The sequence below is a fragment of the Mercurialis annua genome, linkage group LG2 (genome assembly GCF_937616625.2).
Source record: "Mercurialis annua linkage group LG2, ddMerAnnu1.2, whole genome shotgun sequence".
Classification (NCBI taxonomy): Eukaryota; Viridiplantae; Streptophyta; class Magnoliopsida; order Malpighiales; family Euphorbiaceae; genus Mercurialis; species Mercurialis annua.
The window spans coordinates 54,587,055-54,600,075 of NC_065571.1; the positions used below are offsets into that span (position 1 = coordinate 54,587,055).

Here is a 13,021-nt window from a genome sequence, read left to right on the forward strand (position 1 = left end):
CCTGACAGAGTAACATGTAGAGAATTGGGGTTGAGAGAGGCAGAGTTGGGGTTGGAGATTAGAGTGTTTGAGGTGTCCATAATTAGGTTGCTGAGATTGTTTGGAGATTTGAAAAAGAAAAGAAGAAGAAATTTAGAACAGATAGGTTTTAAGAAGGATCACAAGCTTTTCTTATGTTGCTTGATGGCTCTGATACCATGAAGAATTTATGGCTGTAAAGAGATAATTATATTCCATTGTTTAACATGTATATATACAGATATTACAAAATGTGAAAGAGGAAATATCTAGCCGTTGCTATACTGAATACATAAGGTAAGTTGACTGTGATTACTATTCCTTGGTGTATGGCTGAATTAGTGGGATTCTTTCCTATAATGGTTATCAAAACACACTTCATTTATGCAATTGAAAAAATTAAGCTACAACTGAACATAAATCCTTTAAATCATGTTATAAATGATATTTAGTCAATTAGCAATATTTTAACTTTATTGTCGATTTAGTTGTACATTTGGTTAAATTTATCAATCTGCCCCATTTTAACATTAATATTGGTATCGAAGGTAAGCAACACGTGCCGGATCATGTGTAAAATGGAGTAAATTGATAAAGAAAAAAACAAATTTAAAGATAAATTGATCATAAAATTAAAATGTTTATTAACCATCAAGTTGGGGGACTAATCACCATTTAAATAACCAACGAGTTGTAGCTCAAATGGTATAAATGCTAGACAGTAAACTGTTAAGGTCGTGGGTACGAAGTCCCTCATTAAACAAATAATTTTTGCCGTGGGATGGGAGCAGAATTGAAGACAAGTGGAGTTAGAGGTGATGTTGGTAGCAACGATAGGTATAGATAAGTTTAGATAAGAATGTGGCAGATACATTATTAAATGACATTATTAATTTATTATAGCTAAATTTGTAGTATCTTTTGAGTTCGAATTTGTTTACTCATTGGAACTCAAGATTTTCTATATAGCTCAAGAACCAATGAGCTATAGCTCAAATGATATAAGCGCTAGGCAGCAAACTGCAAGGTCGTGGGTTCGATTTCTCCCACAAACGCTCCCCCCTCCTCAATTATCAAAAAAAAAAATCTATATATTCATCGTATGCTATCAATTAATAATGAAAAATATTATAAAATATAGTTAATTCTAATGTACTAAACCATGATTATTGGATCTCCAACGTAGGAAAGAAAAGGTTTAGTCACATAACTTTGGCCAAGCCTTGAGGTTTAAGCGCAGGTAATGTGAGTTTCCCTGCAGCTAGCTATTTTCAAAATTATTTCAAAACAGTCATCATATTTCTAATTACAGATTACAAGGATTTCATTATTCATAAAATTACTATGAAAATATTGCTTAAAAACAAAAGAGACATTGTATGATATTATGTACAAGCCGGTCCAAATTGTTTGTCAGCCGCTGGTATAATAATGATATGTCGATATTGAACGACTCTTCCACCTCTCCACTATGTTCTGCTTTCTCCATAAACAGAGGGTTGCCATAAAACTTATAACCGCGTTTTGCTTTTCTGCAAGGCACAACATCATAGTTCCAATTCACAGTATGATTCGAAGGTTCAGCAAGCACGTGCCTCAGGCATCCGGCCAGTAACAGGTCCACAAACACCAGAAACTTTCAAGGAAGCAAAGAGACACGAAAGTCTAGCTATCATGGGCCTGGCCTTAATTCGCGGGACAATTGCCAGTTCCTTACTGATAGCATCATTGTCGGATGCACTATGATAACCTTCAAGGTCTGCTTTTGTTACCAGAACTGCATCCCGAGAGGGAGAATGTGCGGTAGGACTAGATGGTCGACGACGCCTGCTGTATTCTTGAACAGCCTGCTCATTATAATTGCATAAGAGGCATGTAAAACGCAAAGAAGGCAAGCTCGGTAACTAAAGAAAACCAATAGCTTCAAATTAGATATCTCTCAAGGTGCAACTATCTTACCAGGTTGTCTATGATGAACAAGTCTAGCTACAAGTAGTTAAAATAATAAATGAATGTCTATCTCAGATCAAGAAAAGACCCAAAAATGAAAACGAAGCGACTTCAAATGACTCATCCAAGACTCATCAAGGTCACCGTAGAATGAGATGGCAGAACGTATCACACTCTTGCTAATGTTACAAAACGAGAAGACTTTATTTTTATAAGTTAAAACACTTAAGATTTCTGAAAATAATCACTTCAAGAAAATCATGTTAAATTACCTTCCATTGTGATGGAGCAAGCAACACTCGAGGTCTTCTAGACCGGACATATTCGAGAGCAGCCATTGGTGTCATGTGCTTAAACTCTACCTGCAAAAATAGCAAACTATATCTAGCATACAACAAGATGAAACTGGACAAACTTAAATAAAAGCACATTCTTCTAGCCATGATAAAGAACAGTTTCATTAAAAAACCATACCAAATAACAGAGCACGACAGTCGTACTCCTCCCCCTCCCGGCTTTACAATGAACATAAGTAATTCTAGCAGACGATGCATTCTCTACAAACATAAACGAAAAAACAAACAAAATCAACCAATCAATCAAGCGAAAATACACAACAAATGTTACAAAAACACATCTAATTACTCACTATGGATAAAATCAACAGCTCGGCCTATATCCAAAATCGAAGGAGCGAAAAGATAATCTCTGGTGGGAATTACAAGATGGTCAATCCCATGGGCCTGCAAAAGCAATAAAAATTCTTCATTCAGCTCAGGTAATTAAACAACAGATCAACAGACAACAATTCAGCTTCAAACTAGAAATACTCACTCTATAAAGTGAAGAAGGAACTAGGGTTTCATAAGGCTCATTGAGAGTGATTACACCGCCAACTCCAAGCTGCTTTAACCTTAGAACATCTTTAGGGAAAGGAACCGCCCCAAGTAGTAAAAACTGGTCATAAAAATTAAAAACAGTAAATAAATTAGCAAAACCCTAATTTCAATAATTTTCTTGAATTTTCTCTAAATATCATTGAACATATAAATTAAATGAAAATACTGAACCTGATCAATTTCGTCCCACCATCGGAACTCAGACTGAATTTTGTTTCGAAATACATTATAAAAAAGGGTCGGGTAAAACAGGATCCGAGCACCCGCTCCGACTAGAGCTCTCTTGGCATCTACCCCGTTCACCATCTGCTTAGAGTCAACGGCGGTGTCGTTTTGATCTTGATCATGCTCCACGTCATCCACTTCCTCGATCTTCATCTCGAATAATTATCAAGAAATTAGATAATGTATAAATTTTAGGACAACTAGATACAAAATTTGAGGAAGAAAGATAAGGAGTTTGATCGGAGGGGAAGAGAGAAAAATTATGTGGGGAAATAATTGAAATTTGAAGAAATTGAAGGGTCTGATTTATATAATTATGAGAGGAAATGTGATGTGATGTGATGTGATGGGATGTGATGATAGTGTAGAGTGGGCACTGATATCACCCAACCGGAAAAACGAGCGAGAGTCTGGAACGCGAGTTTGGTTAAAACTTAAAAAAAAAAAAAAAAAAACAGGAAATATTATTATTACCTATTAGTATAAATTATACTTCAATGTGAAAAAATATATATATTTGTTTAATGGATAAGGTTTTGAAAACTCACAGCTTTTGAAATTATCAATATCTAGTTTTTCTTCTAAAAAATTAACATGATAACTTTTGACTTTTGAGTAGATAAAAACAGTTACATTTAAATTCAAGATAAATCTTATAATCCTATTAAAAAACGATTTATACTTTAATTATAAACATATTAATTGCAAATTTATTTTACAAACTTCAGAGGAGAATAATGTACTAATTATGTTTTTTTTATAATTAGAAAAGAAAAGCGCTTGTGAAAGTAAACGAACTCATGACTTAACATCTTGTTGTTTGAACTAGAACTCATTAATAATAAAATAATTATGTTGAAATCAATACCAATCTTTAATTCATTAAGGACTCTATAATTGAAAATTTTGCTTTCAATAAACTTGAATTGATAAATGGTATTCGGGTCGGGTCTGCTCCACTGGATCCTGAATAATCACAAAGAAATCCGTCAGAAGGATGTCGGAAGATGATTCTGGCAAACTATTCTGACGGTCAAATCAGTATGAGTAATAGGAAAAAAAAAGTGAAAGAATGTGTGAGTTGAGAGAAAAAGAATATTCACCTTTACCAATTTGTATTTGAGTCTTTTATAGTTAAAGATTTGTAGTGGTCTTTGGCTAGTAGGAGACTGTGCTGACCGATTATGATTTATGTTCCTTTTGTCTGTCTTTTGTATGGTTTGTCGACATCTTGTTTGTGTACTATTGTACTTTCTTTTCATAGTGTGTCTTTTGCGATATTTGGGTCTTGCTTCGATGGGATCCTGCTCGGTTATTTTTGCTGGACTTGCCTAGATACCACTTGAATTGTCTGCCTTATTCTATTACTATTTTGTAATAGGGTTGTTTCGATAATCTCATATCATGGTTGTCTCGGTTCTTTCTTGACATAGCTGTCTCGATTATCTTGTGGTACGGTCTGTTAGGTCCTGCTTTGGACTTTGATGGGCCTTTGGCTTTTTTTTAGACTGTTTCATCTATCTTGTTATCATGAATAAATCAATAAAATTGAAAACTGAATTCTTACAAGAATATAAATATTACAGGAGATTGAACAATTAAAACTTAATCAAATCTAGAAAAAAATATAAAATTTTTATTTTCTCATAAGAGAAATAAGGTAATTATGTGGTATATATTGTTTATGTATATATTAGAACTTCTTTTAACAAACATAATAAATGATTTAAACATTAAAATATTTGTACAACACACCTAAAACAAATACATCTTTTTAGGCGGAAAAACGGTTAATTTTCAGCTTTAGGCCAGAATTATCTTTTCTCCACCTTAAGATAAAAGAAAAATGAGGCATTTGGTGGAAAGAGTTGCAAAAGTTATACGGAAATGATAATGTTAATAATATATGCTCCCTCCATTCTATTTTAATTGACGTTTTAAATAAGAAAATTTGTTCCAAATTATACGATGTTTTACATTTATTAATGCATTTAAGTTTTGTTTTTCTCTATACGCCCCTATTATTCATGTTTATTAATTGCATTCCTTAATATTTGTACAAATTTTTAAAAGAGAATTAAAGTTGAATGAAGGGAGTAGTAGTAAAGTAGAAATTATAAATCTAACTCTAAAATATTGGGAAGTTCAAATATGAAGAGTGAGATATAATTATTAGTTTATCCATTTGAGAAATGGATGGTGTGGATTTTGGATTAAGAAGGTGTGTGCAACTGTAACCTGACATTTTCCAAAATGTTACTATCTAATAGTGAAAAGAGAAAAGGCCCATCCCAAGCCATTTGTTTGTTTGATTTAATCTAAAGGCCCAACCCATTTAAAATATATAAAAATATACTCTCTTATTCGAATTTAATTAACAACATTTGTATATTCTTTAAGATAATTTAATAATTTTTTATTTTTACACTATTCATAGTATCAAAGGCACTTTATTCTAATAAAAATAAAAATTACTAATCAAAGAGGGATAAAATTGAATTAAAGTGAGAAGTAGACTTGATTATTAAACTGAATACTCTTTTGTTCGTCCAAATTTGACCCGTTCGAACCGGATTTAAACACTTATTTCGGCACGCTCATGAGTTCATATTTGGTTTATTTTTGTGCATACAAGTTTTGACTTATAATTAATTAAATTTTAATATAAATCTTAAAAGACAACATGGGTCCGCATAAAATTTATACACAAGCCGTATTAGATAGTAAATATCCGATGCAAACGGAATCGGGACCATAATATGAATTTATATTTTAAAAAAGCAAGTATGATTAGGCCCGTTTTGATCAGCCAAGTCCGGTCCAGTGAACTGTTATGAGAAAGAAAAAAAATAAACTCACAATTTAGGTACATATAGCTAACCCATTTCTAAAATTTCACTCTTAAACTAAAAGTGGTCTATTTTTTATCAAGAAAAAAAAGAACGTATGTGGATCAAATTAAATTTACGATCCTGTATAATGCTATTTAGCGCTTATATTATTTGAGCAATAATTTACTGATAAAAATTGGCACCTTACTTACAGTAAAAGATGAATAAAATGTGTACCATAGCCTCTGCTGGGTCTGGGCCCTCCACCCCAAAGTGGGTTGTAAACAGCAACAACCCATTGCTTTTCTTGCTTGCTACAGTCTCTAATTTAGTTCAAAACATATGGTACTTTCTTGCCATCTTTAGCAATATCTCTCCTACCAAATTATTATGAACCAAAAACACAAACATCACTACCCTCCACACATGCTTCGCTTTATAGTAATATTTTTAAAATATTAACTTCCAAAAATATAATTGCTGAAAAGTTTTTCATTTTCCACAAAGTATAAATTTAGTTATAATTTACCATATTATATTCTAAATTAAAAACATAAATATTCTTTTATATTTAAATATTGTTAAAAATAATTACTGTATTTTATGTAAAACTGATACATAATGAAATTTTATAGTAATATTTTTAAAACATTAACTTAAAAGTTAAAAATATTTTTGTTGGTTTTTTCATTTTTCACAATGTATACATTTAATTATAATATAACATATTATATTAAAATCAAAAATTTTCTTTTATATTTAATATTTAAAAATAATTATTGTATTCATGTAAAATTAATACATAATGTAATTATGTAGAAGTCGGTCCTCTTACTAGAAAGATTATTATTTTTTTTCATCAATAATTGTCTTGTGAAGAACTGTTTGCGTGTTTTTAAAATATTAAAATAAAAATAAAAATAATTTTATAGTTTGATTATGCATAATAGAATTAATAGTAATAATATTGAACAAAAAATAATAAATTTACTATAAATTATAATTATAAAATATGGAGTGGTTGAGATTGGATTGCTGGCCATTATAGCCAAGAATTACCAGGTATGTGGACTTGCGGACGGTCCACATCCCGGGATTTAACAATGATATTGAGTTTCGGCTCAATAGAGTGAGTCCTTGTCATCAAGAAAAATATGTGTATTTTTTAAAGTAAAACAAAAATAATGTATACATGCATTTTAAAAAAGTTAAAAAGATTAGTTAAAATAAATCAAAATAATTATTTTTAGAATATTAAGAAAATTCAATTTATAAGAATTTTGCTAAGGACACTTTTCTAAAAGCAAGTTGTACATAGATTTGTTTAGAAAGTAAAATAAACAAATTAAATCAATAAGAAAATTACTATTTTCAAAAAGTAAATTTTTTTTCTCTTACCCCAACCAATAACAAAATTCATATATAAACAATCACAAAAAAAGATCATTGTTTTTTTAAAATTTACCATATTTTAATTCTTTTTGTCCTAATACTATATTAAATAAATTAATTAATTTTAATACATTTAACTTTTTAATATTTGCATTTGATTTACTATTTTGAACTGATTTAATCATTCAAAAATATCACATTTTTTTGACTTTTTTTATTTTTGGCCTCAGCTTTGATAATCCTCAATTTTATCTCATTTTTAAATTTTCAGTTTCAATTGAAGCCATTTGATGAAACTGAAGTTGAGAAAAAGTTCAAAAATTCATTTTGTATTGTTTATATAATTCTAATTTATATTTATATCATAAATTTTTTAAATATGAAATAATATGAAAAATATATTTAAATTTTTTTATTTTTATTTAAATAAATAGTTATAATTAAAATTCAAAATTAAAAAAATTGACAGATGAGTCCATAAATGAAAAAGTTTAAAATGGTAGGATGTAATATATATTGATCATTTAGCCTTTTAAAATTGATAAAATTAGAGTAATAAATTAGTGTGAAATGTTGTGATGAAGTCTAAAAATGCAATTACTTTGCAGGATTGCCACTTAGAGTGTGATCACTTGGAATTTTAGGGACACAATGTTGTGTTTTCCCATTTAATTTGTTGGTGAGAATAGCTGCCATCCAATACAATTTATGCTTTCCTTCTAATGATTATATGTATGCCATACTTCACTAAGGAGACAGTGCATGTTGCTTGCAGATTTGAATGCAAAAGTGGTAATTGCTACAATTACACTGCCCTATATAATGAAGGATGTTTATGTTGTGGGAAAAGAATGGTCCAATTGCAAATCTACATGTAAAATTAAGTTCTAATACTCCCTCCGGTCCATAATATTTATCGCATTTGAATTTTTTTTTTTGGTCAGTAATATTTATCATATTAGAGTTTAAAGAAAACATTAATTGCTATTTTTTCAAAATTATCCCTAGCAATAAATACTTTGTAAGGTTAAAAGAACTAGTCAATTTAGTAAAACTATACACAAATCAAGACATATTTATTATTTTCTTAATCCATGTGAAATGGCTAAATGCGACAAATATTATGGACCGGAGGGAGTATCTTTTAAAAATATGTATCTTTGAATTATAGACGAGTTATATATAGATTCGATATCATTCTTTTGAGGTTTAAATACATCAAAATTCACCAAATTTTACTTATTTCGCATATTTAATATATATTTTTAATTTTGTCAAAAAAATACATGAACTTATTAATTTTTGCAATTAAAACCACGTTTGCATTTTCTGTAAAATGGTGCCGTTTTACATCTAAAGTAGTGTCGTTTTACATTTAAAACTGTACCTTTTACATTCAAAACTAACCATTTTACATCCAAAACAGTATCGGTGTCTTAATTGCAAAAACTGAAAAGTTCGTATACTTTTCTGTTAAAATTAAAAAAAAAATTAAACATATAAAACACGCAAAATTGATAATTTTTAATGCATTTAAGCCTTTTCTTAATTACATCTTTTATGCAATTGAATTTATAAATTAATGTTTTATGTTATTTTTAAGGGAAAAGCAGGATGAAGCTATTGTTTATACCAGTATAATTTGGACTCTTGTATAATCATTAAATCTTAATCATTGTTTGTAAAAGAATGGGATAATTTTAAATTTAATGTATGAATTTGTTGAAAATAACGATTTGATATTTAAACAACTATGTATACCAATTTATTTGGTTTCAATCTGAAAAAATGACGAATAAGTATTTTTATCATATCACTTTTAGATTACCGATTATAAAACTGATGGATTTAGACCTATCATTTTACCCCCTTGACTTTACATAAAGTATAAAAAAAGTTAATGTATAATATTGTTTAAAAATCCAAATTTATGTACATTTAGATCATTTAACTTCACACCGACCTAAAATGAGAATGTGAACTCTTTCTATATAAATAGTCATTTAATTTAAATAATATAATTAATCTTTAACTTAAGTCTAATTATAGTTTATGTTCAACCCAAATCTAACTTAATTATTAATAATACCTCAATTAATAAAAACTATTAAAGTATTTTAAATATATATAGAAAAAGAAAATGTTAATCTTATAATTATAGTTAATTAACCTAATCCTTCTAAAATTAGCCAGCTATTATCAACATCAAATTCTTAAAAGGGTCTTGCCTCAAAATAGAAGCTTTTCCTTTAAAAATGCATGGAATTAAAAAACCATTAAATCATTCTCAGGAGCCACCTTGCTACCATTCTCTCAAAACTAATTCTAAGGTCAGTTTCTTTATCTAATTTTTTACATTTATTGTTTTTTCAAGTTTCTAATTTATGATTTTATTCATTTAATTGGTTGAATGTTGTTTCTAATCTTACTTGAGTTTTTGTCATTTAAATCTGAGGAAATGGCTGTGGATGTTAGTTAGTTTATAATTTGAATTTAATCTTTTGTTTGTTTTACAATTTAATATTTTCCATTGATGGATGGGGAGAAGGTCGTTTAAAATTTCATACAGGGAAGAATTTTTCTTGTTATTTCTGTTTTTTAGAGGTATTTCTTGAATTTTTTCTTCAGGGGGGTGGTTAGATATATTACGTATAAATTATATTCAAAATGAATGTAAAATTTAGATCTAAAATTCACTAAAATAAAATAAAAAATAAAGTATGATTTTATAAATAATTATAAACTATACGCATTCATCAAAAAAAGTTATAAACTACGCAAAAAATTTACTTGATTTTGATAATTTTTTATATTTATTGCAGATGAATAAACTTGAAAACTGAAATAAAATTTATTTTGAAGATTTTGATTTTTTTAACTAAAGAAATGTATTAAATTCGACTAACTGTTTGTTTCTTTTGTATAATTTAAAATATGAAGGAATGCTTAGTTAATTAGATACAATTTTAATTTTTTTTTTAATAATTATTAAGTACTATCAATACAGTATTATTAAGGCCAAATTCTAAAAAATACCAAACTTTTACGATTTTTGTCAGTTATGACCAAACCTTTCACAGTATACAAATATAATCCGTTTTGACAAATATGTTCCTATTATAACTAAATTCAAATCAAACCGATTTATTTGCCAACATGACAACCATGTATATAAGATCTAATCACAACAAAATATCAAATATTTGCGTGTTGAGTCATAATAAAAGGTTTAATCGCAATTAAAAAAAACAAACTGCTGTAAAAGGAACGTAATTTGCCAAAATAGGTTATATTTGCAAATTTGAAAGGTTTGGTCATAACTGACAAAAATCGCAAATGTTTGATATTTTTTGAGTGTTTGGCCTATTATTAATAACTAAATTAATTACTATACATCATTTTAACTTTTTTCTCAATTTTTTTATAAATTTATCTCTTATGATCTTTTCTAAACTTAACTTTGTTATCGATCAAAAAAAAAAACTTAAACTTTGTTATATCAATTATTGTTAATCATTTTACTGTTTTCTTTTTATCAATTACTGTTAATAGACTCACCAACCATCTCTTCCAGCAATAATCATAAAACACTTTCAAGTCAACACTTGTACAGAATGAAACTTTTCTGTTACAAATCCAACAAAAGTTCATTTTCCTCCCTAAATTTAACATAAATGATTAATTTTGGCTAAATTTATGTATTTAAAACAACACTCTGAACTTATTATGTTGACTCATTTTATCTCTTTAGATGAGGTAAATATAATAATCGAAGTACTATATACAAATGGGCATGCGATGGCTATAAATTATTTGACAATTCGAAGTTGAAGGGATTAAACGATTTAAAATACCAAATTTACGGTGTTTTATTTTATTAAAGTTACGCGTTTGGTTGTAATTTATTTTTTTATAAAAATTTCATGGGCAGAATGAAGTTTTATTGCAAATAAATCACATCCTGCACATGAAAATAAATACACCCAAGAAAAAACTTTCATTAGGACCAAGATCAACTGACCCCACAAATTTTCTTTCTTTCTTCAGTGTTATGACCTCATTTGGACAACATTTCAAGCAAACCCATCAAATACCCTAAACTCAAATCATGGAGAGGTGCTGGATCATAGCTTTTCTCCTCATTGCTCAAATTTTACAAATAGGCTCAGCCTTCGGCGTCGGAGTCGGCGTAGGTGTCGGCATAGGCAATGCAGGTGGCGGAGGTGGCGGAGGAGGCGGTGGTGGCGGTGGTGTATGGGTCGGAGGTGGAGTCAACTCTCCAAATTACCCAACCCCAACTGGGCCTTCACCTTCAAATCTAAAAAACGCTTACACTGCTCTACAATCATGGAAATCCGCCATAACTGACGACCCAACAAAGATTTTGGACACTTGGGTCGGAGCTGATGTCTGTTCTTACAGAGGCGTGTTCTGTTCAGTCCCTGAAAACGACGACGGATTTGCCACTTCAACTGGCTCAGTTGTCTCAGGTATAGATCTTAACTACGCCAATCTCCAAGGCACTCTCGTTAAAGAACTGTCCCTTCTTACAGACATGTCAATTTTCCACCTCAACAGTAACAGATTTTCCGGTACTATTCCAGACACTTTTAAAGACCTTATTTCATTACAAGAACTAGACTTAAGTAACAATCTTTTCTCCGGCCAGTTCCCATTAGTTACATTATACATCCCAAATCTTGTCTATTTAGACCTCAGATTCAACAGCTTTTCAGGTTACATCCCTGATGCCCTTTTCAACAAGGGCTTAGATGCAATTTTGCTCAATAATAACCAATTTAACGGTCAAATTCCTGATAACTTGGGGAACTCCCCTGCTTCTGTGATCAACTTAGCTAATAATAAACTCTCCGGTACTCTCCCGATTAGTTTCGGAGTAATGAGCTCGAAATTAAAGGAGATTTTGTTTCTGAACAATCAGCTAACCGGCTGTATTCCTCAAGCAGTTGGGGTTTTCACAGAAATGCAAGTGTTTGATGTGAGTCAGAATTCACTGATGGGTCATTTACCAGACTCAATTTCATGTCTAAGTCAAATAGAAGTACTCAACTTGGCACACAACAAACTCTCTGGAGTCCTCCCTGATATAGTTTGTTCGTTACGAAGCTTGGTAAATTTGACCGTATCGTCTAATTTCTTTTCCGGGTTTAGTCCAGAATGTTCGAGATTATACGTTAGGAATGCGGGTTTTGATTTCTCATTGAACTGTATTCCTGGGAGGAATATGCAAAGACCGGACCCCGATTGTTCGATGATACCGGGAGGGGGATTGAGTTGTCTGAGAATACCTTCTGTGCAGCCTCTTGTTTGTGGGGCTCTTGGGGCTGGGGGGTGAGTTTAGATGCTAATTTAGGGCCATCATCTCCTTGAATGATGGAGATTGAGAATGTAACCAATGTTGTAAAACAAAGTTGGTGAATGGTTGTCATATTAATTATAGCTATTATGATTTTGTAGTCTCTAATTTATTTCTTCATTTAATGTGATTTGAGTTTGTGTTGCTATATACATCTGTCTTCATATGTTCAATCCTCTACTAGTAAGATTTATAATTTGTCCTGCGTAGTTGACTAGTTGTAGCCAAGGCTTGCTCAACCGGTTTGATTGGTTCTGTATTTCCATACAAATCGAATATACGGATCAATGTTTTTATAAAACGTAAAATTTCTGAAAGCATTAAATCGA

At 30.2% G+C, this 13,021-nt stretch overlaps 2 protein-coding genes across 2 annotated transcripts; one reads left to right on the plus strand and one right to left on the minus strand.

Moving 5' to 3' along the window:
• Nucleotides 1-1,241: 1,241 nt before the first annotated feature.
• Nucleotides 1,242-3,436, minus strand: LOC126670723 (phosphatidylglycerophosphate phosphatase PTPMT2). The gene is made up of 6 exons (XM_050364540.2): nt 3,039-3,436; nt 2,803-2,925; nt 2,618-2,711; nt 2,443-2,525; nt 2,241-2,330; nt 1,242-1,865 (listed from the first exon to the last, which is right to left on the minus strand). The coding sequence occupies exons 1-6, from the start codon at nt 3,243-3,245 to the stop codon at nt 1,599-1,601; spliced, it is 864 nt and encodes a 287-aa protein (XP_050220497.1). The 5' UTR covers nt 3,246-3,436; the 3' UTR covers nt 1,242-1,598.
• A 6,121-nt stretch (nt 3,437-9,557) lies between these two features.
• Nucleotides 9,558-12,842, plus strand: LOC126666853 (leucine-rich repeat extensin-like protein 4). The gene is made up of 2 exons (XM_050359736.1): nt 9,558-9,645; nt 11,363-12,842. Exon 2 carries the CDS (start codon nt 11,424-11,426, stop codon nt 12,669-12,671), a length of 1,248 nt encoding a protein of 415 aa, XP_050215693.1. The 5' UTR covers nt 9,558-9,645; nt 11,363-11,423; the 3' UTR covers nt 12,672-12,842.
• The last annotated feature ends 179 nt before the right edge of the window (nt 12,843-13,021 follow it).